The sequence below is a fragment of the Sus scrofa genome, chromosome 2 (genome assembly GCF_054392235.1).
Source record: "Sus scrofa isolate SSC_HxYL_T2T_F1_AM1 chromosome 2, Sscrofa_HxYL_maternal_Yorkshire_Landrace_v2.0, whole genome shotgun sequence".
In the NCBI taxonomy this organism is placed as follows: Eukaryota; Metazoa; Chordata; class Mammalia; order Artiodactyla; family Suidae; genus Sus; species Sus scrofa.
In genome coordinates, this window is record NC_139384.1 from 49,603,358 (window position 1) to 49,629,275 (window position 25,918).

General features: G+C 46.8%; 1 protein-coding gene across 6 annotated transcripts in view; it reads right to left on the reverse strand.

Moving 5' to 3' along the window:
- TEAD1 (TEA domain transcription factor 1) overlaps positions 1-25,918 on the reverse strand; it is a 275,134-nt gene that overhangs the window by 34,583 nt on the left and 214,633 nt on the right. For all 6 annotated transcript variants that reach the window (NM_001435256.1, NM_001435255.1, NM_001435257.1 and 3 more), the window contains 5 exon segments: positions 5,438-5,611; positions 21,836-21,960; positions 22,926-22,987; positions 23,859-23,905; positions 25,258-25,392. In NM_001435256.1, coding sequence (NP_001422185.2) covers positions 5,438-5,611; positions 21,836-21,960; positions 22,926-22,987; positions 23,859-23,905; positions 25,258-25,392 — 543 coding nt within the window.

Sequence of the window (25,918 nt, forward strand, 5' to 3'; positions counted from 1 at the left end):
TCTATCAGCTAGTGTACGGAGAAGTAAAATGCAGTACATCCATACAGTGGCACTGTAGTCAGCCACGCAAAGGAACGAACTACTGATTCAGGCTACAACTCAGGCGCCCCTTAGACACATAAAGAAGACAGATCCCAACACCCACACGTTGAATGATTCCATTTAAACTATGCAAGCCTGACGAACGCCTGGTAAACTAACTACCTGATGCCTTTAGAAAACAACTTGGTGATTTACACACAGACATGAACTCACGTATCTCTCCACACACACACACACACACACACACACACACATTAAAAGCCTATTATCAATTCTTAATAAGACTAGTTAAATTACAATATACCCAGTAAAGAGGATATTAAGTAGTCATTAAAATTGCAATTAGGAATATAATGACATCCAGCTACAGAGAAGGGCCCTGGATAAGGAAGAAGAGGCACATCTGTGCAGGCAGAAAGTGCGCGGGTGGTTGCCTGGGGCTGGGAGTGGGGATAGAGCCAGATTACACATGGGCACAGAGCATCTTTCTGGAATGAAAAAAAAAATTCTAAAATTTACGAGCAGTGATGGCCACAAACCTGCGTTTTCTAAATATCATTGAATTGTACAGTGAAAATGAGGACATTGTAGGATACGTAAATGACACCTCCATAAGGCTCTTTAAAAAAAAAAGATCTCACCAGAAGCACAGGCATTCACAGGGGTCTTTGGTGCCCCCACCATTAAGACATGAGATGGTAAGGCCAACAGGGTGGAGTGGCAGCCACAATGGCAAGCATGGCCTGCCTTTTGTGTGTGTTTCAGGCCCAAGTTCTGGGGGCCAGTCGGAGTCTTCCACCCTGAGGCCAGTGGACTGGGTGCTATGTGGCTCACCAGCATTCCATTCACCTCACAGTGTCTACCTGGGGGCACACGGCTTGGGCATAAGTGCTGGTACTTTAGGTGGACTTGGTATTTCTCACAGCAAACTCCTGAGCTGGTCCAGCCAAAGCGAGTCCAGGTTGGACAAGGCCCATGTTCCTGCAAACAGAATTCCAGGAGCAATCACATGAACAAACGAAGAATCAGCCTGACGGTGACAACCTGGAGATTTCAGGCGCTTCGAGAAAGAGGAAAAAGGGAGCAGGAGACAGGAGACAGGAGACGTGAGGATAGGATCTCTGCTGAAATGTACTGAATTTACACAAAAATGAAAATCCATGAAGCAAACTGCTCATACAAAAGGTATTTCAAAGGGAAGGTTAAGCCAATTTAAGAAACACTCACAGATATTCAAGGATAGATAGGTTAAGTGTAATTCATGCTTTCCAAGCCGTTAGCGGAAGCCAATGAGATTTCAAGTTGTGGCACACTGTAAACCTAATTCAAAGGGTGTCATTCATTCTACCATAGTTTGGACTGAATTTCTTTATAAAGGTTAAGTATTGCTAACAATTATACTGAAGGAGTGATATCTTCTACCATAGTCACAGAAGAGCTCAATTTTAATTCTGCAAATCTTAATTTGATAAACTAATATCTAATCTTAGAGTGTTGTTTCTAAATGTGCACATCTCATACTCGCCACCATGCTCTAAACATCTGCACAAACTAGACTCGTTGTTTGGCGATTCATGACTGAAGGGCCCTATCACTGAAAGCACTGATTAAAATCATCCCATGTGTAAAATGGAAAATTCTGGAAGCAAAAATGAAACGACTTTCTGACATTTTCCATTCCACTTTATATTCAAACAACCTGCTAATTATAAGAAATCTCATTATCATTAAAAACCAACACTGTTTGAGAGCACTGAGAATGATTTATTTTTATCATGTCCTACAATTCTTGATTGATTTTAATTAATTTGGGTAGAACATCCTCTTTTAATATCCTTCACAAAGCAGATCTCAAACTTTTTGATCTTGGGACCCCTTTTCCACTCTGAAATTTACTGGAGACCTCAAAGAGCTTTTGTTTCTGTAGATTATAGCTTTATGTATTTTTCTGCATTAGAAATATAAACTGAGAAAACTATTAATTAAACACTTATGACCTAATTAAAGATATGTTAACAGAGAGACATCTTTTCAAAATTAGATATATCTATATTTTCAAAAACAAAAAAATTTAGTGAAGAGAGTAGCACTCTCATATTTTGCACATCTATTTAATGTGTGGCCTAAGAGAAAATATCTAGGAGTTCCCGCCATGGCGCAGTGGTTAACGAATCCGACTAGGAACCATGAGGTTGTGGGTTCGGTCCCTGCCATTGCTCAGTGGGTTAACGATCCGGTGTTGCCATGAACTGTGGTGTAGGTTGCAGACACGGCTCGGATCCCGCGTTGCTGTGGCTCTGGCGTAGGCCGGTGGCTACAGCTCCGATTAGACCCCTAACCTGGGAACCTCCATATGCCGCGGGAGCGGCCCAAGAAATAGCAACAACAACAAAAGACAAAAGACAAAAAGACAAAAAAAAAAAAAAAAAAGAAAATATCTAGATTCTCATTTCTATTTCTACATTGTTTGTCATAATGTATGTTTTTGTTGAAGTACATGAAGAAAATTCAGTCTCATATAAACATATGACTAGAAAAGGAAAGAATATTTAAACTGACTCTTCAGATAACTGTGGTCATTTTTCTTTGACACTCAATCTTTGACAAGCAGTAGTTTTTAAACACTAGCTGCAGTGTGGAGTCTGAAATGATATCAATGAACTTTTCATACTCTGTTACATTAAAATCCACTGTTTTGGAATTCCCATCATGGCTCAGCGGTTAATGAACCCGACCAGCATCCATGAGGACGTGGGTTCTATCCCTGGCCTTGCTCAGTGGGTTAAGGATCCAGCACTGTTGTGAGCTGTGGTGTAGGTTGCAGACGTGGCTCTGATTCTGCCTTGGTGGCTGTGGAATAGGCCAGTGGTTATAGCGCCAACTGGACCCAAGCCTGGGAACCTCCATATGCTGTGGGTGTGGCCTTTAAAGGACAAAAAATAAGATAAAATAAAAAATAAATAAAATCCACTGGTTTATATCGCACAGTATCAATAAAATCACCTTTGTTAATATGACTGTGGATCTCATTAGGAAAGTCTTTTAAGTACTGGGGAGCTATCGAGTTTACCAAAGAGGATCCAAGTTTTCCAAAATTCTTATTTTTACTTGAAAGCTCAAATTTTATTTTTGGCAGCAAACACTGTCAGCTGTTTACTTGATGTAGTCAGCAGTCTCATTGCATTCATTTTAAATTTCATTATGTACTCCAGATTCAAGATGGAATAAACCTCATAAAGGACATTCTTGGTGTGACTGATTCTTTTTTTCTTTTCTTTTTTTTTTGGCTTTTCTAGGGCTGCACCCATGGCATATGGAGGTTCCCAGGCTAGGGGTCTAATCGGAGCTGTAGCCACCGGCCTACGCCACAGCCACAGCAACGGGGGATCCGAGCAGTGTCCGTGACCTACACCACAGCTCATGGCAATGCTAGATCCTTAACCCACTGAGCGAGGCCAGGAATCAAACCTGCAACCTCATGATTCCTAGTCGGATTCATTAACCACTGCGAATCAGGAACTCCTGATTCTTTTTTTTAAGTGTGCATACAAACCAGCCCAATTGATCCAAGGCTTTAGCAGTTTTACCCTATTGCGTTTGAACCACCAGTGTACCTATCCCCAGAGCCCAAAAGGAAAATAATGTCTCAGTGTCATAAGGAAAGCAGTTTTGACATGGTTGGCCCACTGAAAGGATACCGAGGAACCTCCTAGGGGCCTGCAGGCCACACTTTGGAAACTGCTTTGTTACCATATAGCAGCTGACCCCAGCCACCCCCAATCACTAGGTGGCAGCACCAATTTAGAAAAAGGAGGTGACTGTTAGTGGGTTCTCAGGTTGTCCACACGTTCCTGAGAATATTAAGTAGAAGGCTACTTCCACAATCCAAATTCAATACGGAAGTATGAAAAATAAAACCCAGGTACCATGCAAGGATGAAAAAGGAAAAAAAAAACAAACAAAAAAAACTAAACACATTAAATGTAATCTGTAAATTTCCTCCCAAGGAATTTAAGACATGACTTTTTCCTTAATTCATCTGTTTGTTCCCCCATTTGCTGAGCTTTTTTTGTGTAAGGCACTTGCTTAGTTTCGAAGATATGGACTGACAGACTGTGTGGCCAGGGTCCACAGGCATGAAGCAGCCAGGAGACAGATTAGAGGCACTTTAGTCAAACTGATCTGATTTCAAGCCCCAGATCCCCACCCTAGTGCGGCCAGTCCTTTGTAATCTCTGAGTCTCTGTTTTCTCGGTTGGATATGAGGCAAATTCCACTTAACACTAGGAGGGCTGGATAAAATGCATGTAAAGCATATGCGCAGCTCTCAGCCCACAGCGGGCAATCAGCAGTAGCCACTGCTCTGAATAAGGCGCCTGGAGATAGCCGAGCCCAGAGAGGAGTGGGATACACATGCAAGTAATTATGACATGGGGTGGGAAGTGAGTAACTGCGAAATGCGATGCGACTATGAAGAATCAATGGTCTGTTTAAGTGAGGCTGGTGCTATAATAAAGGGGCCATGGTCTTAAAGGAAGGAGGGGCTGCTGACCTGGTGGGAAAGGAGGAAAAGGGGAAGAAGTACATCCAGACACACACAGGGGCCAGGCAAAGGGTGGACTGGCAGGAAAACACCTGGAACTAGCTTGTTTAGGGGCTTAAGTGCGATGTGAGGAAGTGCACACACATGCAGCCACTTTCTTTTTATGCTCCCCTTGACTGAGGAGTTATAAACCTTCAGTACCAGGAGGTCCTCTGTTCTGAGCCCTCCACACATGCACCTTATCTTATGCCTGCTGTAACATCCCTGACCTGAGAGTCCCTTGGCTTGAGCCTGCCTTGTGAAGAAGGGACAGCAAAGCTCTTCTCAGAGGCCGGTGGGGACACAAATAAGCCCCAGCAGCTGGGGAGATGTGCTCTTGGTGTTTTAGAGCACAAATGAGGCCCTTACTGGGCAAAGCCATTTTGTATCTTCTCTGACACTTACAAAATCTTGAAGCATGTCTTCTTCTTCCGCCAAGCCCCTTCTTTGCCTCAGGTCCTGTGCTCCATGAAATGCATAGGTCGCTTTGCTTCATGGAGTGAGAACAAATAGAAAGAGTGGTCTAGTGCCTTACGACTGCCACTGTGACTCCAGCCATGTGCAAAGTTCCTTGTCATCCTCACATGTGAACTCTGAAGCCCAAGGGGCCACATGTCTCTCTTTGGCAGGGACAGCGAATGCCACCTGGGTCACCACGTGGATGTGCCACAAGCCAGCACGAAGATGGCCTGGGGTTGTTGAGTCTGTGATGGCTTGGCGATGCTGCAGATCAGTCAGTGTGAATCCACAGCCAGTGCACAGCACGCGACCATTCAGACAAAAATCACTGAAATCACAGCAAGGTCTTACTCACCCAGAATTTTACGAGGAAGAAGGCATTTTGAGGGCCCTTTCCAAACAGTTCCTTTAAGCCACCTTTCTTTTCAGGAAATTTGTCATAAATCTGACGAATGTCCACTGACTCGAGCAATGGGTCACTGTAAGAATGGTTGGCATGCCCAATGTGCACGAAGAGGTGTTTGTTGTACTGTAAGAAACCAACAGAAACATTCCCATTACAAACCCTTTGATCGACCTGGGACATGTGCATCTTGAGCTGGATAAAGAGTGGTAGCCTTGAAATCCCAGAATTCTGCCTTGGAGAGCCTCAGGTCTGTGCCTTCAAAAAGATGAAGATATTCAGAAGAGCCATTACAGCTTAGGGTGAAAACAATCATTGTCTATTATTGCCAAGAGCATATATTTTCCCAAATGCCTAAAAAGGCTTTCTGTAGACACAGCAGGGAACAACAGCTTAAGTTATAAGTTACCCATCTATGAAAGCAACAAACAATTCCGTTACCCAGTTTCATGTGACTTAACTGAACATGACAGTGACGCCCTTTGAGCCCATCAGTCACAGTGTAAGCCCAGTAAGAAGTATGGGTGTGGACAGCTAACACGTCCTCCAGAATGCACTTGTCACTCTAGCTCCCTACCCACCTACCTCTTCCAGTAGGAATAAGAAATCTGAGTGTTTTCCTCATGAGTTCCCCTAGTAATCAATCTAAAACTTCTGCATAAGGGCTGGTCAACACATGACTGTCAGTGCAAAGTTAGGGTCGAGCGTATACTTCATGGGAAGGATTCATGGTACATGGCTATACAGGACCAGTAAACAAAGAATAGCAGAGGAAAGAAAGAAAAGAAAAGAAAACAAAAGAAAGAAACAAACAAATCAAAACCCTCTTAAGTCATTTAACTTACAAAGGAAACCCTTTCTTCTCTTGACTTTTGGTATAAGATATGATAACTGGACCACAAAGAAGTGTGCCAAACCAGTTGGTTCTCACCCAGGCTGCAGCAGAATCACATTTGAAAAATCAGCAATGTCTAGGTCCTACCCACACTAAATGGGCATCCCTGAGAATGAGACTGGGCATCAGTAATTTTTAACGCTTCTTAGATGAATTCTAATATGGAGCCAAACTGGAGAACAGCTGGCCTGGACTCTGTACTCCAGACACTCCATGACTGTCTCTCTTGATGAAGGGACAATAACACCAGCCTAATATGATGCAGACAAGGATCTGGGGTGTAGGGATACCAGGGAGCCCAGAGCCCCATAGGGTTCATGAGAGAAACCTATGTCACTATTCACCCTGCTGTCCCTATTCACTTTTCAAGTTTACACTGGCATTTTTCCAACTAGAGTCCTTCTGAGTATTAGTCCCACAGGGAGTGAGAGAAGTCCCAAGTAAAAGAAGGCTGCTCCAACTTTGTGCCCACTGCAGACTGACTATGGTATTGGTTAAGTCTCCCCAGTCTCTAAACACAGGGACACCCTACCTGCTAAGGGTGCTATGGGGTTTAAATGAGGTACTCCCAGAGTTCCCACTGTGGCTCAGTGGAAACGAATCTGACACAGGTTTGATCCCTTGGCCTAGCTCAGTGGGTTAAGGATCTGGTGTTGCTGTGAGCTGTGGTGTAGGTCGCAGACCCGGCTCAGATCTGGCATGGCTGTGGCTGTGGTGTAAGGTGGCAGCTGCAGCTTCTATTTGACGCCTAGCTGGGGAACTTCCATATGCTGCCGGTGTGGCCCTAAAAAGACTCAATAAATAAATAAATGCAGTAGTGCATATTAAGAGCTTACTTACCACATTGAACAAAGAGTAGACACTATTATTTCTTATAAAACCTCTCTTCTTTGAGGTTCATGGTGGACATTCGCATGTTAAAAGCATTGCAGTAGAGAAACACTGTTTAACTTTCCATAACCCAAAGCTTCCCAAACTCATTTGGACATAAAACCCTGTAAATGAACCCTGAGGAAGTGCTGGTTTACATCCATGACCTGTTATCCATGCTGTGGTTCTCCGGCCACAATGATGAAGGGCAGGAGGCCCAGTGCCCCATTTGACGCCAGCTGTCCACAGAACTCACATACAGGAAGTGTGGCAAGGGCCCAGCACCTTCTGGGAGAGGGCTAAGCCCTTCTCCTGCTCAATGGCAAAGTGCTATCTTTACCAAGGCTTTAAACCCCCTAAAAGGTATCAGGTGAAATGAAAAAGAGGAACTGTGAGCTCCACGTGGATCCAGCCTGTGTTCCAGCTGCCTAGTAGATTTCAGGATGGACTGAGACCCACACGCTGCCAGGCAGAAATAGGATGTGCTTCGCCAGAAGAGGATTTTTAAAATAAAGTGGAAGCTACTGTCATGTTAGGGAGGTGAGGTTATAGGGTGAGGTGGAGTGCCTCTGATCTTTTTGTAAATTTTCTCAAACGTTGTCACATCAACTTTTTAATTATAGGCAAACTCAAGCCCCCAGAAATGTATGAGGCACTGCTGCTAAGGCACATCCAGTCTCATCAGTGGGTTAAAAGGAGGACAAAAATAACACAGGTGAGGTTGGGAGCAGACACTGGTGCAAGGCCCTCAGAGATGAGGAGGTACATGAGGGCAGGCCTCAGGTCTGGTCCTCTGTCTGTCCCCTAGTCACCCACCCATGCAAGAACAGAGGGCAAAAGGTGTTCCTTCATTATCCAGCCATTATTATTAATTAATTAATTTATTTTGTCTTTTCTAGGGCCGCAACCACGGCATATGGAGGTTCCCAGGCAAGGGGTCGAATTGGAGCTGTAGCGCCAGCCTATGCCACAGCCACAGCAATGCAGGATCCAAGCCGCGTCTGCAACCCACACCACAGCTCATGGCAACGCCAGATCCTCAACCCACTGAGCAATGGCAGGGACCGAACCCGCAACCTCATGGTTCCTAGTTGGATTCGTTTCCACTGTGCTACGATGGGAACTCCTATCCAGCCATTATTATTGGCTGTCTGCATGTCCATCTGCCCAACACTTAGACCAACCTCCACCTGCAGCAAGCTCTCAGCCCTACCCAGCTCTGGGAGGCACCATTTCTCTGATTTCTTGTGCCACTTGCAGGCAGCAAATTTATGGGGGGAAAAAATAGAATACAAGCAGAGCCTTGAGGACACCTGTGAGGTTGAATCAGTCTCTCACTGAGCACCTCTCAGCTCTTCGACTGCGTCAAAAGAAAGGACTTATGTGTAGTTCCTGGTGAGAGAAAAAACAATTTGCAACAAATGTAATTCTTAGAACAACACCTTAATTTCAGTGGAGAGAAAGCTGGGGACATAGGCAAGGGTCCACGGGGTGAGGTCAAAACTGCTGAAATTGAGGAACCACAGTCGGGACCTCCAGGTATTAAGAGATCAAGAAGGTGAATGGAGGGTAAAATTTGCCATTCTTCAACAGGGCAACATATAGCTGAAAATCAAGGTGCTGAGTGCGTTGCACTCTGGAGCCAGACAAGAACCTGAGATCTCTTTCCTCCTATGTGCAATGGGGATACAGGACTGTCATACAGAAGAAGTTCGAAGATGAAAGGAAATAATGCACAGTGCGTGTGTGGCACAGGGCCTAGCAAACGAGAAATGTTTAATAAATCATAGCTGCTAAGATTACTATTACTGTAATTTATTATTACGTGAGATTAACTAGATCCTGGGGTAGAAGGAAAAGAACTTCCTTGCTTCAGCCAACCCTCCTGCTTAGCAAAGAAAAAATAAACACAAATAAGCCAAGAGCAAGTTCAGCGGTTCAAATCCTTGATTATGGCCCATTCACTACAAGCTGCTCTCGGTGTGGGCCTCTCACCTGTGCCTGAAAGAAGAAAGAGAACTGTGTCCATTCAGTGTTACATACAATGTGCTTTCTTTATTAGTGACCTCGGGTATTCTTTGCCTCCCAACGACACTGTAGGTGGATTTTCTTAATTTTTTTTTTTTTTTTAAACAGATGAGGAAATAGAAGCTCAGAGATGAACAGACTTGCCTGAGGTCACACATCCAGGAATAGTCCTGGAGTTAAGACTAAAGCTTGGATCTGTCAACACCTTAGCCCATGCATTTGCTGCAAACATCAACCGCACTGTCTCCAGAAGAAAATATAAAAGCCTAGATACTTCTAACGCAGATCGACTTTTTCTGAAAGTTGATTTGAGAAAAAAGAAAAAAAGCTCAATAGTGTTTTCACAGTTCTGAGAAGTGAAATTAGAATTCGGGACAAACATAATGATTCACAGATGCATCAGATAGTCTTCAAAGGTTTCTATTTTGAGGAAGTTACCTCTGTGCCCAAGAGGCTGAAATGAATTGAGAACGGGCAGGCTATCTTTGCCAAAGGAAATCGGGCACTGCCTCTCTAAGGCTGGTGACTTGAAACCAGACCCTGACTGTTGGCATCTGAGTGCCTTCATCCCTGCCAAGAGGTGACTTTGTTTCTAAGAATACAAAGGACTAAAAGAAGGTATCCTGGAGGCCACATCAGTAGGACAAACAGACCTCCCTCTCTCCTAAATTCAGTTTGGGTAGGTCGGGAAGCCTTCTGCCCCCAAATCCTAAAAGCTAAAAAGAAGAAATCTACCTGATGTGCCTGGGTTCAAGTGTTAATGAAATTAAAACTCTAAAGCGCATTTGCTGAGGCTTTACTTCCCTTCCTCCCAGTTCTCCTAATAAGGGAAGAAGGCTAGGGTGGCTCCCTCACTTCTCTTTTTCCTTCCCAATTAAATCCTATTCTCTTCCCAGTTGTGGTGGTTTCCCCCAAGCTAAAGATGGAACAGTCAAAAAAGCACAGTTTTATTCTATAGGGCAGAAAACAAATTACCTGCAAAAACAATAACAAAAAAAAAAAAAAAAAAAAAGAAAGAAAGAAAGAAAATCCCAAGGATTTGGGGGAACATGCAAGCAGGAACAGAGGGAATGCCACTGAATCACATACACCAAGGCCTAAGATTGTATTTCCTTGATATTCAAAATAGCATTGGCTTGTTCAATCACAAAAAAAGTCTCCTAGGCACTCAGTAGATGTGCTATCAATATATCAATGACAACAGCAGAAAAGGTATTCTGCGTGTGCCTTGTAGGGATTTCAGCAGAATAAGTCAGCACACTCAAGGTTCATTACATGGCAGGCACTGTGCTGGGCACAGGAAATCCATGAGCTAAGAGGACAAAGTCCCTCTCTTCCCAGAGGCTACGGAGTGACTGTACAGAGCTCAGCCTCTATAGACAGACTCATGTGCTGCCTGGACGCAGCTTTTGGCAGGAAGAGCTCTCTGCAGGAGGCTCTCTTTTATCTTGTCACTAACCTTAAGCCAGGGACCTCATGCTCTACTCATTTCCAGCCCCAGCACACCTTTCACATCTTTTGATCACACAATACTTTGCCTAATCTGCTGGGTTCTTTCCACAGATCAAAGAAGCAGAAAGGAAGAATAAGTCATTAGCAGATGACCAGATTGCTTTCCTAGCCTCCCCTTTCGTGAACAAACTGGGTGAACAAGAGAGCATCTAAGGGAAAAAATCATAAGCCGACCAGCCTGTGCACAGTGGAGTCTGATCCCCTGGCTCAATGGTTAACTGAGATGTCTTCCCCTTTTCCCTTTAAAAATCTTCATGGCTGAGCAGAATCTTCAGATTCATTGCATCCACCACCTCTCCAGATTGTTGGCATTATGATTTCTCTCTCTTTCTCCCCTGTATTGATTTTTGAATGGCGAGCAGCAAAACCTGTGTTCAGGAACATGCCCATTAAATATATGTTCTCAGAGGTCCCTACAGAGAGAGTTGGGGGTAAGGACTGTCAACATCCCCTTCACATGACTTAAATCCCACGATTTGAGTCAGTATTCACCTGCTCTTTTAATATGGATATCCTTATTCTCTAGTACTAAACACAGTGTTATTTCCATGAGCAAGGAAAACATATGTGGAATCCACCTTGAAAATGTGAATGAAACTTCATAAGCTTAAGATGAAAACCAAGTTACCCATCACATGTGAGAAGAGAACACACTCTCAGATTTGTAAGGTTTCAGAAAACTGACCTTCCTTGCAACTATTCTCAGGTAGCAGTAGGATATGTTCTTATAAAATGAGGGAGTAAATCAAAAAAGAAGGGAGATGAGGGACTAACCCAGAAGAGAGGCTAGAGGAACACACGGGCCAAGAGCTAGGCTGCTGCCCTGGACAGCAGCCAGCGCAGTGTGGACGAGGAGTGGAAGGCTCCTGGGGGATGTCGCCAAGGGGACAAAAGACCTCAGAGCCCTGACTTGTCTGACCATCTGGAGAAGGGTTTGAGAATTCTGTTAGAAATATGGAGGATCAATTGTGGAAGTCTATGAAAACTGAAGAAATAAAAAAGGGCAATGACAAACCTCACAAAAAAGTTTTACAATCAAGAAAATGGTTCTCATATATCGCACATTAACCATGCTATGTACAAAATTCACACAGGTTTGTAATATAAATACTGAGTGTTAATTAAACCAAAAAATTGTGATATAAGTATACTGGAGGTTTTTGGGGGGAGGGGGTTTCATGTGCTAAATCCAGAGAGCTAAGTTCAGGTCTTCCACAGTAAGAAGTCAATAAAGAGCATCTAAAAATCAATGGATCAAAATACAGAGTATAAGCATGTTGCTCAGAAATATGGAGGTAATATACAAAGCAAGGGCTGGGGAGTTCCCGTCGTGGCTCAGTGGAAACGAGTCTGACGCAGGTTCGATCCCTGGTCTCGCTCAGTGGATTAAGGATCCAATGCTGCCGTGAACTGTGGTATAGGTCTCAGACACAGCTTGGATCCTGGGTTGCTGTGACTGTGGCATAGGCCGGCAGCTGCAGCTCCAATTCAACCCTTAGCCTGGGCCCTTCCATATACCGTGGGTATGCCCCTCGAAAGACGGGAAAAAAGAAAAGAAAAGAAAAAAGAAAAAAAGCAAGGGCTGAAAGGCTTCAAGCAGCTGTCCCTAAGGAGTAGGACTAGAGGGGTGGGAGATGGGGTGGGGGGGGTGCAGAAATGGCTGCTTTTCTTAATAGGTCCCACATGGGGTCTGATATGGCTTATAAACTGTGGGTGGAAAAAATGTACAATGTGAGAGTTGTGACTTAAGTTTTATCGGGGGAAAAATGAGGACTATAGCCCGGGAGACAGCCTCTCAGGGAGCCCTGAGGAACTGCTCCAAAGAACTAGGGGAGAGGTCAGTGTTATGTATGATTTTGGTGAAGGCGGATACGTGCAGTCGAGCACACGTTTTGGCAGAGGGCTGCTGCTAGTCATGAGGAGTAGATATCACCGATAATGATTTTAGTGCTTTTCTAGATAGGAGGAGATGTTAAGAATTTAGGCTCGTAAAATCTACTCCTGAAAATATCTAGCTATCTGAAGGCCTGTTCTGCCAGTTTTCCCAGAGCACAGAGGGCCTCATTCCTGATCTCCACCCTGAACCCTTTCAAGGTGTACTGAAGGTCAACGACTGCCATGGCTAGTGACTTCATCCTTGTAGAACCAGATGGCAAGTGACAATTTTTAGCTGGCAACACAAAGCATATCTATAACTTTGTTAAATTAAACAACCAATCGAAAACTACCCTGAACCATCATAGAGTTTTGTGATGAAAGCAAGGAAGTACAAAGGGAAACAATATTGAGTCCTGCTTCAGGATGTCTGTTTTGGTTGGACCCGAAGTTCCCTGGACCCGAAAGGAACTAGGTCAGATCGCAGAGCCTTCCTGTGACTCAAATACTCAGGATGACTGAGCAGGAGCCTGGACCCTTGTCTTCCTGCTGGGTTCACCAAAAAGACTGATGTTGCACCAGCAAAATCCTGCCTGGACTGAGACATCCTGCAGCTCAGCAGCCCCCAACACAATCTTAGCCCACAGGTTTCTCTTTGGACTTGGGGAAATGCCCATTTTTCTCTTTTCATTGCTATAATCCCTCCCATTATTCCTCACAGCAGTCATAAACAGTGATAAAGGTAAATGTAATCCTAAAAGTGTCGAAAAGTGACTTGCAGTGGGTTATTCCCCTGGGGGAATAAGAAAGGACGGTCCTCCCACCGAAAGCTGCTCTAAGAGGTCACTTTCTCTTTTTTTTTTTGGTCTTTTTAGGGCTGCACCTGTGGCATATGGAGCTTCCCAGGCTAGGGGTCCAATCGGAGATACAGCTGCCAACCTATGCCACAGCAGTGCCAGATCCATGCCATGTCTGTGACCTACACCACAGCTCACGGCAATGCCGGACCCTTAACCCACTGAGCAAGGCCAGGGATCAAATCCACAACCTCATGGGTGCTAGTTGGGTTCATTAACTGCTGAGCCACGACAGGAACTTCTAAGAGGTCACTTTCTTTCCTGGTCTCTGGCTTTCCTTCTCTCTGGTGCATAGGGAGGCTGTAGGGAGGAGGGCTGGGCACCAGACTCCGGGTCTGGGTCTGAATCCTGGCGCCGACACCATTTCCCAGCTGAGTCATCTGGGAGGGGCGCTCACAGCCTGCTCTGCTGCAGCTTCCACGGCCATGGCTAACAATAGTACCTACCTAGAAGGAGTGCTACGAGGCTACAATGAGATACACATGGAAAATACACAATGCTGTGCCTAGCACATAATTTGATATTATGATTACTGCTATTATTATTTCCATCACAATGTTTCTGCACTTCGAGTGGAATGGCATGAAATTATGGCTTTTTCTCTGACAGCAATGAAATGGAAACACTACAATTTAAAGCAGAAATTAAGAGAGGAAGTTTCAGACACATTAGGGTGTTCCTACTGTTCTGAAACTGCTGTTAGGTATTGTAACGCAGGGTGGCTGAGGTGGGGGTGACACGCACACAAGGCCCTCAGGGATCTGTCCCCTGGATTTCCCTCAGGCGTGTCAGTGAAGTCTTTCCTCATAGTAAGGCTGGAGCAGCCTGAGAGAGTGTCCATTACTGCAGATGAGACAGATGAGAACAACTCTCAAAGTGGCCACTGGGGTTTAATTTTCTTTTCTCTTTTTTTTTTTGAAAGGGCTGCCCAGAGTCTCATGAGTTCCACTCTATTTCAGAGTGAAGTGACACAGCAGTTCACTGTTTATGGAAGAGGAAAGGCAAAAGCCCTGGGAATCTGGTCCTGGGCATCTGAGCAGCTCCCTAGGAACACGCCCCAGCTCTGCACTACACTGTCTGACCTGAAGATGGCAGTCTTTCCCTAAACGTCTTCCAAAAATTCCAGGTATTTGAAGAACGCAGTAAAACCTTGAAAAATGACTGCTGTCAAATAATACCAGAAGAAAAATTATAATCCACTTAGGAATTTAAAGAAAGCAAGACAAATAACTCATGTCAGGGGAAGGCTAATGTACAAGTTGAAACAGAACAAGGACAAATCACCTACATTTGCTTCCTGTTATGTTCCTGCCTGGACACTCTGCTCAGACACCCTAGCCGAGTGGGTGGGAGTGGTTGCAGGACATGCCAAGGAGAGGGACCTGCACAGTCAGCCCCTAGGGGAGGGGCCTTCCAGGGTTCACACTCTAGCAGGCTCTCTTCTTGGCCATCTGCTCAGAGGCACCACCTCTGTTCTAGCTACTTGACCCCCCAGTGCTGCTTCCTCCCTTCCCTTGCTGAAAGATGCACCACTGGGAACAAGAAACCAGGAGTCAATAAGTCCTTCCTTCCTGGATCTCACAGGAGGCTGCACCACCCTCACTCCCACCTCCTGCTTTCACCACCATCTCCACAGAAGGGCTGCTGTTTTCCTAGAAAGACGTGTGTCTTCCCCACAGAAGAGAGAAGTACAGCTGCTTAAGCCCACTGGCTGAGTACAGGGACTGCGACCAGGAAGACAGGCGGGTAGGGTGCTGACCTGCCAAGGAAAGCAGATGAAGCCTGGACGGGCCTCTGTGAAATGTGTATAAAACCCAGATTTCCAGATGCTTTCAACTGCCTCATCCCTAAACGGTCATGAAGAAAGCGGGTTGAGTGTCCAGAGAAGCTCAGACATGGAGAGGGAGCCACCCACTGTGGCTACAAGAGGGCACAGCTTGGGGTGGGGTGAGCTGACAGGACACCTTGGCAGTCTTGCAAGACAGGGTGGGAAAGGCCACACCACACCCCAGGAGCCATCACCTCCAGCCCTGGAAGACACTCCATCTCCCATGTCCTACTGAAAGACCACATGGAATAAAACACATCAGAAAAACCTAGGAGAAGCATAAACACTGGGCACAGTCACCAGTCAGACCTGCTGCATGCAGTCTTCCTCTGAGAACCTGGAAAGCCAAGTGGGCTTCTGAGCATTTATTCAAAGCACATGATGCGTACATTAACAACGCATGGGTTAGAATCCAGGCTCTGCTCTTTCTGAGCTGTGTGGCCTGAGGCAAATTACTTAACCTTTCTGGGTCTCAATGTCATCATCCAAACAGAGATGATACTGGGTCTGCTCATCTCCAGGGTCAGCGTGAAGGTCAAATGAAACAAGAAACCTGACAGTTCTGTGTGAACCTTAGGGAGCTACATAGATGCTGGCACGCAGGTTACCTATTAATGAGAACTGCACACAAGCCATGAACTGAGGAAAAGAGGATTTTTTTCTGAAGCATCAGAAATCAAATCCCCAAGAGCTGTTCCCCATGAGTACGTGACTCTGCTCTGAGATGTAGCGACCACCTTAGCAGGCACTACAGGGCTTAGAAGCTACTCCAGAGAAAACTTGTTCAGCACCACTCTGAACAGGATACAGGCAAGGACCCTCCAGGCAATCTGGAAGTGAAACCTGGCTTCTGATCTTATTTCTCCAATCGAATCCCCTCACAGACCTCCCAGCCCTTCTTTCTGTCACGGGCCTCACTCACCAATGTCGTATTTCCTGAGAGTTGCAGTGGTCACATTTCACAAACCAAAGTCAGGATCTGTGATCTGACAAAGGAACTTTAGTTGCTCTGTGAATTTAGGCCTTTGAAATGAAGCTATAAAAACATGAAAATCAAACCATCCTCGGGCCCACACCTGACCAGCTGCCCGTATGGAAAAGAATCAGGCTATGTGCAGAATGTATCTACAGAACTTTAGCGCAGGCTCCCCCTGGAGGGGAGAACTTGGGCTTCCTGGGGCTGTGAAGATCGCTGACTCACCCCCTCACGCCCAGGAGGTCCCACGCTTCTAGCTGTTCCAGCCACTTAGAAATAAAGGGGCCTAGGACACTCCAGGTAGCAAAACTCTTTGCCTTCTGGTTGAAGACTTGCCATTATCCAAGCCTGGGCACCATTCTGGAATTCTCTCCTCCCGTGGAGCCCAAATCAAGTGTCTGTACTTTCCTTTCTCCAAATGTCCTGACCACCTTCCTTCATGGGCTGCCCAGTGTGAAGAGCCCTCTACACCCAGCCTATGTTTGTCTGGGTAGCTGTTTTTGCATTTGAGTAATTTTTTTAATTTCTTCAAAATTACACCAACATGGGTAAGAATACAAAGTGAAGCCAAACCTTGGCACAGAAATCTCCTTGGCAGTGGAACTTGACAATGCACCTTAATGGTCCTGAGCCTGGCAGACTGGACATAAGAACAGTGCTTGTGTCAAATGCTTGGCATGTGGTGCTCGTAACACAGCTCAGCAAGCGCAGGCAGTTATCGTGCTGCCATAAATCGTGACAGTGTTTCCTACGTGAGCTGAGGTGTGCCCTCCCTGCTCAGGTTTTTTTCTGTACCAAACATGGAACTTTTTGTCTTCCCCAAGACAGTGCCTCTTCAAAATCTAAAGAGAAGGATCTCCTGTCCCACCTACCCTCTCCATCTCCAAGCTTGCCCTTCTCTAGCGTGTAACTCCTACCTCACCAAACCCTCACACACTCTCTTCTTGCTCATAGCCCTGCTTGTTCTGGCATCCAAACCATGACAGGCATTAAACGGCACAACCTCTGCCTGGGAAGTCTGAACCAGCAGTTTGCCAGCTACAGAGCAGGATGTGGCTGAGCTGGGGGTGGGGGGTGGGCAGGGTATTGGTGGTACTAGAACCTGACCTGCCTTTGAGGGGGGTAGAGGTTTCCCCACTAGGCTTGATCAGGAAAATCACTTCCCATGCACACACAGGATTCAGCTTACAGCTCACCAATGCTGGGTTTTCATCTTTCTAAAGCAACAGCTGCCCAACTCAGGTCTCCAGGAACTGAGCCCTGATTACAGGAGAGGCTCTTTTAAAAAGCCCACCCTGGGTGGAGGATCTTGCACGCACTTAACACTCAAAGTCCTTTGATGTGCAACACTGAAATCATGTAGAAAGTGTATTTTCAAGCATTACTAACACTTCTAAAATAGGCTTTGTTTTTCAGATCTTCCTTTCTTCACCCTCTGCTGTTTTTCTCTTAGCTTCTAGTGGAGCCAAAGGTAACAGAGGGACTGACTTGCTGGTTCTCCACCAATAACAACAACCACTGACTTGGGGAAATGTCTGGTTTACACAGGATGCAGCAGGGCCAGCAGGGGGCGCTCATCCCCCAGAGTATTCTTCCCTTCATTCCTTAGAGATATGGTGGGCTACAGACTACGAAGAACATATGGACCGTCAGATTTTTATTTTTCATCAGATACATATGGACCAGGTAACCTTCAGTTACAGTTTCAGGATGTGGAGTCAACAGACCTAGATCTGAATCCCATTTCCAAAGTCAGCTGGACATAGCTGCCCAGCTAACACTGGGCAGCTATGTCATAGGGCTAAGTAAGATAATGCAGAGTGTTGGCTAGCACCACTATCGGTTACCTCTACTGGAGGGGTGGCAGAAGCGTGGAGAATCCTTATGGTGGCAATGGCGACATGTGGTATCGGAAGAGTGAATTTCAGAATGACTGGGACTAAGAGAGGTGACTAATTGAAATGGGGGAGAAATAACAAAATTATTCAAAGCATTCTGACAAGTCTCAAACGCCAACTTCTCAAATTATTTAATATACGCTTTATTTTACAAACACAAGGTGCTGTTACAATGAACAGGTAAAGGCCCTTGAGGTCCAAGGTCAAGGCCCTTGAGGTCAAAGGTCACACTGAAAAAAACTTGTAGTATGTGAATGGTTTCCTTGACTCTCAGACTTCCAACTATAGGACAATTTAAAACTATCTAAAATAAATTCAGCCAGTACATTTAAGCACATTTGGATATACTGTTTTTCAAATTCAACATCAAACATTAAGCATGTTAATTTGATAAAGAAACCAACAGCTTACAGATAACTAATGAGGCTCCTAAACAAACTCAACTTTGGATTCTTCAGATCCTACTCCTCTGTGATGGCTGAGGCTCACTGGAATCATGCGGCCATGGGCAGAGCTCGCAAAAACCAAAGAAAATGCATCAACGACCTGGGTGCAGTGTGAACTACCTTTCATTGGTGACTTCCTTCATCCTTTTCACATCCCCATGAGGTAGATAACTCTATTTCTTTCTACGGAAGGGGCCTGGCGAGATTGCTATCTCACAGCCAGTCACTGGCTGTGGCCACCTCTGAACCCTTCTCTGCCTGAACTGGCTCCCAAGAGGACACAGGGCACGGAGGCACACTTGGGGAGCAACGAAGCCAAGACGAGAACCTAGTTTGCCTAGTCCACCTAGTCCTTGGTCCAGGGTGGCCTCCCCTAGTCCCGGCTACCCTGGAAATTCACTCTCTAGTGGACCACATTTGTTACCACTGTCACCACGGAGGTCACGTATTGGAGTCCCACCTAAAGAGACAAACCTTTTCTTTCATCAGTACAAGGTCAAGTCTAGTTGAACCGTTCAGATCTTAGGTGTAATCCTGAAGGTGCATGAAGCATCTCTCTCTCTGGACTCTCCTCTGAGGACCCGGGAGGCCCTGCCTTTCTAGACCATTCACCAGCTTTCCCTCATTGCTTTATAGACATCAGCATCAGCCTCTGGAAAGCTCTTCTCCCTTACTCCTCCCTGGCCCGCATCGATCCTCCACCTCTCAGGGTAGGGGCTACGTCTTTAAAGAAGCCTGCCCAGTCCCAATCATCCAACCATCACTCCCAGCGTCCAGTATCCTTCCTGCCCAGCAGTCACCACGCTTCACAGGGACCTCATGTGTGACAACTGCTTCGTGTGCCTTGTCACCAGACATCACCTTCCACAAAAGCAGCGTCAGCGGTTGTCTGTGCAGCACTGAGCCTCTCCCCGGCAGACGGAGGGCCTTCAACATCCAAGTGCACATAAACAGAATGGACTGAATGATCAACATCCAAGTGCACATAAACAGAATGGACTGAATGAATCTAGCAGTGACTCAGTGTGAAACCCAACTGATACTAACAACAACAAAAAGAGGAACTGGACATTCGGGGCCCTAAAAGGTCCATAAGTGAAGAGGACAGTCATAGGCTGCCACAGGCTTCTCCAATTTAAAAAAAAAAAAAAAAAATTAACTGTGGTAAAACATTATATTTTGTCTTTAAAAAAAAATTTCTTTTAACGGCAGCACCCTCACGACATGGGAGTCCCTGGGCTAGGACTGAATCTGAGCTACAGCTGCAACCTACACCACAGCTGCAGCAATGCTGGATCCTTTAGCCCACTGTGCTGGGCTAGAGATTGAACCCTTGCCCTGCAGTGACCCGAGCTGCTGCAGTCAGCACCAGAGCAGGAACTCCTATATTGAGTATTTTAATAAGGATAACAGCTAACAGCTTGGGATTTTGCTTCCCAGTGTCTTGGAGTCCTATTCCAAGCAAAGAAAGAGATTCCCTCACACAGGAGATACGCAAACTAACACACAATTCAAGAGACCTTCACCACTGGTGGTGGTTTACAGTAGTGAAACGAGTATCCTGAAACAGAGGATCTTGGCTCCTGGTCCTTCTGCTTATTGGCTAAAAATCCTAAGTCATTTTAATGTGTCTGGGCCTCAGTTTCTTTACCTGAAAAATGAGGAAAACAGAAACTACTTCACAAGCAGTTTGAGGGCAAAATGAAATAACCAATGACAAAGTACTCTGAGTTACAGAAAGCAAAAACACTAACGAGGCTAAGGCCCAGCCTTCGGCCAAAGAACCATCTATACTTCTCAGAAAAAAGAAGAATCAGGATGATGGTCTTTCTGCTTGTTTATTTCAGGGCTCCCACAGACAGGTATTTAAGCTCTCCCCATCGCCCTTCTTATAAAGCCACTCAGACACCTGGGTGATCCCGATGGCCTTCTCATCCCTGTTCTCAATGATCTCCTTTTCCTTTACCTGCCTCGACAGCCTAATTCGGGAACAGGCTCTATTCTTCCACCAGCTCCCCGCCTTCACGATTCCCAGACAGAAATGCCAGGGTCTTCGCGTGTCCACACTGGTGATGGCTGATGGAAGTCCCTCTGCCCATGGTATCGCCCCCATCTACCATCAGACACTTCCTCGGATAGCTCACCTCCGGTCATTCGGTACCTGAACTATTTATACACAGTGCACGCATTCATGACACTTTTCGATGGTAGTAGCCTGACAGCGAGGTGGCCACCACCCAGAGAGCATGGCACCTGTGCGCTCTCGGTAGCCCCCGAGATGGGTGGGGTGGGGTGAGGGAGAGAGCATGGAGAGGAGTTCGTGAAGATCCCCAAGACAAACATGATTTCTTCGTTTCTGCCTTGGTGCAAGGCTCACACTCACAGGCAAGGAGTGGGAGTGAGGAAAGGGTCTCGGGCTTGTGGGATGGGGGAGAAGCAAGGCTCACATATGTGGGGGAAACGGTGGGCCTGGCTGAGAAGCTGTGGGATGACAGGCATGAGATGGGGCAGGGGGATGGCAAAGAAGAGAAGAGACAAACAGAATCCAGATTTTGATGTTATCGGTATTTATGGTATTCTAGTGCATAGCATTCTACGTCAAACTGCTAACGTACTATTACTGTGGATTTTCTTTCAGAAAATAACAACTTGCCATCTTGAGAAAAAAAACAGCTTGGAAAAGAAGTATAGCATAACAGCTACATGTTTAGGCCTGAGTTTTAAAGATATGACTTTGAATCTCTAATCCACCAGATATCAACTGTGTCACTATAGGGAAATTACTTAACCTGTCTGTTTCCTCATGCATCAGACAGCACCTACTATTAAGAGGTTTTGTAAAGGTAAAATGTGATTGAAATCGCTTTGCTCAACGCCCGCTACAGGGTAGGGCTCAATAAGCATTACATTTTACCAGTTGCAAGAGCCTGCTAAGGTCCTTCTGTTCAGCTCCAATAATCCCTGGAGTTTGAGGTCCGGAGCCTCCATAACCATTCAGGTCTAAAGTTCTACATCTTTGTCAACAGAAATGTCTTTTTACTTTGTTGAAGGGCTGCTCTGCTATTCTTCTCAGGACTGTTTTCAGGCAGGCTACTCATCAGGCCCAAGGGCAGGGGAAGAGGAGCAAATCTTGGGTTCAAGACACACCTCTCTGAGCACACTCACCGAGTCCGGGTCTCGCTGCTGTTCGAGGAAAGCTGAGAATTCCACCAGGCGAAGTTTGGTTGTGCCAATGGAGCGGCCCTGCCAGGCTGGGACCGAGGGAGCTGGGGCTGACGCTGGCTCAAACCCTGAAAGACCAATCCATCATCACCTTAAACCTGGCTGCTTGCCTCCCCTCGGACCCAGGCTAACCTTGGGGCAGAGCCCTACAAAACAGACGACTCAGAAGGAAAGGCCAATAGGGCCCTCTGCCAGAGTCCAGCAGTGCCAGGCATGGTAGGTTCTGGCCACGGAAACCAGAGGTGTGGCCAGCCAGAGAAGCACAACGCACATGGCTCCCCATAAGGCTGGCCCGGCTCAGGTCAAGGGCCGTGGTATGAGGACACCTAGTCCTCGGCCACGGGGCTTTGCTGGGGACCTCAGCAAGGGTGATGGAAGAGAAGAAGTGGCGGCTGGCAGAGACCTCCTGTGAGACAGGGATGCGCGGGCAGTCCTTGGGCTCGTCCCTCTCCCTTCCAAAGGCTGCAGTCACCAGTGCTGCAGAAGTCCTCTTGGAACATTCCATGGTACTGGAGCAGAGGGCCGCATGTGATTGCACTGCAATCTGGGGGGTCTTTGATGAAGAGAGTCCCACTGAGTCTGTTCACGTGCATGGTAGGAGGCGGGCTGGCCAGGTGTGTGTTTTCTAGTTGGGCTTCCCTGTAAGCATTCCTTTAAAGAACAGTACTAGGAACTGAAATATACTTATCTAAGAAAGGGTGAAAAAGGGGTGAATCTTCCTTCCAGACTGAGATTGCCCCATGTGGCCTGTTTATGATGGGGAAGGAACTTTAGCCACTTCCCCTTCTGAGGGTGACCCAGGTCCTGAGTGAAAGTCATCAGGCTTTCTGTTTCTCTAAAACCCATGAGAAGAGCTCCTGGGAGAGGACTGAGAGGAATCAGGGCCTGGGAGGGGACACCCCTATGACTCCCCTGAGCTCTGGGTTCATTCTGCCCTAAGGAGGGTGGTGGGAAGACAGGGGCACCCAAGGCTCTGCAAGTAGGGGGTATGTGTGGCTGTGGGACAGGGCCCAAGGGTCCTACAGAGACTCACCTGGAATGGGGGCCGTGACCGCCGGCTGGATGGGGTAGGCCTGCTGCACGAAGGGCTTGACGCTGGAGATAGGATGGAGAGAGTCAAAAACCACGGAGGAGTGGCAGCTACTTCCCAGGCCTGGCCCTAGCCTTCCAGGGCTGGGGCCTCACCTGGGGTCCTCCCCACTGTAGGGTTTCCTGCCTGCAGGTGATTCACAGCCCAGTAGAGCACTGCCAAGACAGACAGTTACATTGTTGAACTGTGAGGGCACTGGGGACCAAACCACCAAGCCTCATGCCAATTCAATGGGACCAGCTGGACCGGTCAGCCCAACTCCACATGCTGTGATAGGCTACGTATGAACCATTCTTCTCATCCCTGCAGAGACTGAGGTCAAGCGGTCACCATTTCCAGGCAAGGCTGGGGACGTGTCTCAGGCTCTCCTTTTCTAGCTAAATAGCTCCAGTTCTTTTGAGAATACTCAGGCAAGATTTCCATTCAGCTTCTATCCCCAGACAGCCCTTACCTTCCAGCTTACTGAGCTTGCTTCCCTGGCCTACCAGGCATCAGCAGAATTTCCTATGAGCTGCTCCCACCACAGGGAAGGCCGGAATAAAATGGGCTGTAGGATCACCTCTGCTGCCCTCTCTAGAAGGACCCCAGGCTCTACCTCCAAGGCCTTGAAGGGACGGAGACCCTCCACCTGTTGCTAGCTGCATGCCTACTAGTACTTAAGGTGGGAGTGAGGTGTTTACAGATCTCCTGGATTTGCACAGTCTCTTTGCTGCTATTGCCTCAGCAGACAACAGTGGGGGATGACGTTGGTGATCTCAGGTTCAATCTCTTCGCCTCCCAGCCCCCAGGTGGTCTGGGGCCAGAAAACCTCAACCTGGGGTGGGGTGGGCTGTGACCAGACCCTTGCTGGCAGTGTTGGCCCCTCCTCAGACTTACTCTTGTGAGGATCCAGGCTGCCCTGTTTGTATCATTCCCGGCCAGAACTGGAAGGCAAAAGGCAAAAAGCTTCAGGGTTATGAGTTCACCTCAAAGCACTGTTCAGGACGTCTATGCACTGCAATCCCTGCTAAAGACAGTGGGTTCGGATCATCCACCAGCTGCAAAGTGGCTTTCCCTAAATGCAGATACATTGGCTGCTGTGCACAAGATGGCAACCTACAGCTTGCTTTAGCTCATCTGCTGGAAAACCTCCTTGAGGGTAGGGACCAGGCGGCAGCTTTTCAGTGTTCTTCTAACTTCCAAAAGAAATCTGGGTGCATGGCAGAGGAAACCTGGAAACACTCATCTTTCTCTTCCTCCCTCCATTCTGAAAAGCTTCCTGTCTGTCACTCTGCCTCCACAGCTCAAAGCATGGGGAGAGGACAAGGCTCTGTTCTGCCCAGGAGCTCTGGACAGCAACACAGACACCTCTTAGGCTGCGAGCTTTCCTGAGGCTTTTGGTGCCTGCTGCCTGCCTGCTGAAAAGGCAATATGATATAAAGGGAGCCAGGCAGCCCTGGCATGGCTATCCATGTGATTAAGATCCAGTTATCCCAACTCCTATTTTGTTACTAATTAACTTCAGTTTTCTCATCTGTAAAATGGCAATAATGGTTAAGAAGCATTTAAGATTAAGATGAGGATTAAATGAGATCATAACATTAAGCCAGCTTCTCAGCCTGTGGCAGCTGTGAAATGAAAACAGTACTAGTATACATTTGTCCCTTGAGGGGTTAGTTGCCATAAAGCAACCCCAAGGACACAGCAACAGAGACCAAGGGGCAGGAAAAAGAGCCAGAGAGGCAGATCACAACCTGAAAGGGTGCCATAAAAATGATACTAAACTGCATGCCTCAGGGACTAAAACCCCCTCCCTCTCCCTCTCTTCCTCTCCCCAGCTCCCTGCTTTCTTCCACTACTTTTTTTTTTTTTTTTTTTTGTCTTTTTGTCTTTTTTTTAGGGCCACACTGTGGTATGTGGAGGTTCCCAGGCTAGGGGTTGAATGAGAGCTGTAGCCACCAGCCTATACCATAGCCACAGCAATGCAGGATCCGAGACGTGTCTGCGACCTACGTCACAGCTCAGGGCAACGCCAGATCCTTAACCCACTGAGTAAGGCCAGGGATTGAACCCGTGTCCATCTGGATACTACTCAGGTTCGTTAACCACTGAGCCATGATGGGAACTCCCGCTTTCTTTCATCATTTTGCACCCAGCATCCGTGTATCCCAAGGTGGCCTTTCCCCTCTCTTACACCTGAGCCAATCAACAAGTGCCAGGTGGATGGCTTGACGCTCAGCCTCGTGGACTCCATGTGCCCGGGGGCCATCATTATTGGCTCCAACCTGTGACTTACCCCCGGCGCCCCTGGGAAGGTGGGGCGTGGAATCCCGGGCAGCCCCAGCTTGTTGTGAATGGCAGTGGCCGAGACGATCTGGGCTGATGACATGGCGGCCATGTGCTGCAGGGCCTTATCCTTCGCAGTCTGATCCTTGAAGGTGACAGCGACACACAGACTTAATACACAATGCATGGCTACCGGGCAGCTTAAACAGGCACAGCCACGAGCACATGGACTAAAATACGGAGCCACAAAAGAGGCCGGAAAAGCAAACATGCACGGATAAATAAACACAGCCAGAAGGCTAAAACACACTCAACCTACCGTTTAACTCTGAACATTTACTGAGTACACCCAGTGGCAAGGTTTTTTAAAAAAAAATTTTTTTAATCCATTTTCCAACAGAATGGGAAGCCTCTGAGAAGAGTGGACAATATATTTATTTTTCCAGCTTCCGAAAGGAGAGGCCTCCTATTACTTCACATACTCGAGGAAAGAAAAAAAAAAAAAAAAAAAAAAAGGCCCTGCTTTCAAGCACACAGATGGGAGGAGGGGTGAGAGAAGAGGTGTGGTGGTGGGTCTGGAGTAGGTCGCTGGTAGAACTCGAGGAGGCCCAGCCCTGTGCGCTGTCTAGGGCCACAGTCTCAGGAGCCACTGAAGTCATGCGCAGCCCGGG